General features: G+C 43.8%; 1 protein-coding gene across 1 annotated transcript; it reads right to left on the bottom strand.

Annotated features, from left to right (window-relative positions):
• Nucleotides 1–824: 824 nt before the first annotated feature.
• On the bottom strand, nucleotides 825–1403 carry LOC125483816 (gastrula zinc finger protein XlCGF71.1-like). The gene is made up of 2 exons (XM_048600510.1): nucleotides 1166–1403; nucleotides 825–1078 (listed from the first exon to the last, which is right to left on the bottom strand). The coding sequence occupies exons 1-2, from the start codon at nucleotides 1401–1403 to the stop codon at nucleotides 825–827; spliced, it is 492 nt and encodes a 163-aa protein (XP_048456467.1).
• Nucleotides 1404–1683: the final 280 nt, after the last annotated feature.

The raw sequence follows: 1683 nt of genomic DNA, 5'->3' as shown, positions 1-1683 counted from the left end.
TTGTTTTGTGTCATTTGCATATCAAACTCGAAGCAACGTGACAATTTTCCATACAAGTGCATGTTGCTCCATCAAACAGTGAATGTGACACAAAGCGCGGCTTTTCCTGAATTTGGCATGGACAGAAATATGTCTGGGGGATTAAAACATTGCCTCCTGGGAGAGATGGCGTGGAAACAATTCATTCCAGGACTTTGGACTGAATTGCAGGTTCAAAATGAGACGTAACTTGCAGGGATGATAGGGTTGCAACATGAATATGGCAGGTTTATAGGAAAAGGGACGGCACCTGCAGGACAACCATTAACAAATGCAGCAAATAGAGGTATTCAGTGGTCAGACATTTCACGGGACTAGCGCCATTGGAGCAGGAAGTGACAGTCTTGGACAAGGTGAGCTCTAACATGGCATGATAGGAAATGGCGGAAGAGTGAAGACGAGTACATGTCCAGGGTTCAGACATAGAAAAAACTTTTGAGGCAGTTTGTTCCAGTGTGCAAATGGGAGAGCAGGAAACAGGATAGGGAGCCGATCACATTGTCTCAATCTTAGTGACAAAGAAGCTCCATGTATTCCTTGTATTTATTATTGGAAGTGAGAATGGAGGAAGCAGGAGAGAGGGAGAACCCTTCAAAAATAACAATGTTGTCGTTGATACGAAAAAGACTCACCACACTGTGTAATTGATACATATCTGATTTATTTGACACCCAGAGCACGAGCACCTTTAACTTGGTTGGATTTTATTAACATCAACAGAAACAGAGCCTGATATACTAGGATTAGTTCTGGATGCAATTAACAGGAAAATCCCAACACTAGAACTACTCGTGACATCGCTGGTGTCTCGCCAGATGGGATGAATGAGCAAATTTCTTCTCACACTTGGAGCAGGCATATGGTCTCTCCCCAGTGTGAACTCGCTGGTGTGACCGAAGACGAGATGATTGAGTGAACTTCTTCTGACACATGAAGCAGATGAATGGCTTCTGTCCAGTGTGAGTGCGTTCATGTAGAGTAAGTTCAGCTGAATGCTTGAATACAGTCTCACAGTGAGAGCACTTGAATGGTCTCTCATCTGTGTGTGCACGTCACTGGCGTATCAGTTCCCTGGAACTTTTATAACACTTCCCACAGTCTGCACATTTAAAAGGTCTCTCAATACTATGAACCTGCCTGTGTCTCAGCAGGTTGGACACATTAGTAAAGCCCTTCTCACAAACAGAGCAAGTGAACGGCTTCTCCCTGGTGTGAACTCGCTGGTGTTGCAGCAAGTATGCTGACAATGGGAGGCCCTTCTCACACACGGAGCACAGTGTGACGGTGCTGATGAATTTCCAGCTCACAGGGGAAATCAAATGCCTTTCCACAGTCCCCACATTTACACAGCTTCTCCCTAACATGACTGCGCTTGTGTTTAGACAGGCCAGATGATTGGCTGAAGCCTCGACCACACAGAGAACAGGTGTAGAGTTTGTCCCCACTCAGAGGTGTTTTCTTTTTCCATGGTTAAAATCCAATGATATTCTAGTTACAATGAATTGAGTAATTTGTCAAATCTTGATGAGATGTTTGATTCGATTTTCCTGACTGCGAATCCTCACTCTTGAATACACTGTGAAATTGATTTAAACAGAACAAAATGAGTGAGTGAGAACCCACAAAAACATAAAGGTAGTATGT

The sequence above is a fragment of the Rhincodon typus genome, chromosome 8 (genome assembly GCF_021869965.1).
Source record: "Rhincodon typus isolate 14 chromosome 8, sRhiTyp1.1, whole genome shotgun sequence".
Lineage (NCBI taxonomy): Eukaryota > Metazoa > Chordata > Chondrichthyes > Orectolobiformes > Rhincodontidae > Rhincodon > Rhincodon typus.
Note: the sequence above shows the minus strand (reverse complement) of the source record. Positions and strands in the feature narration are given on the sequence as shown.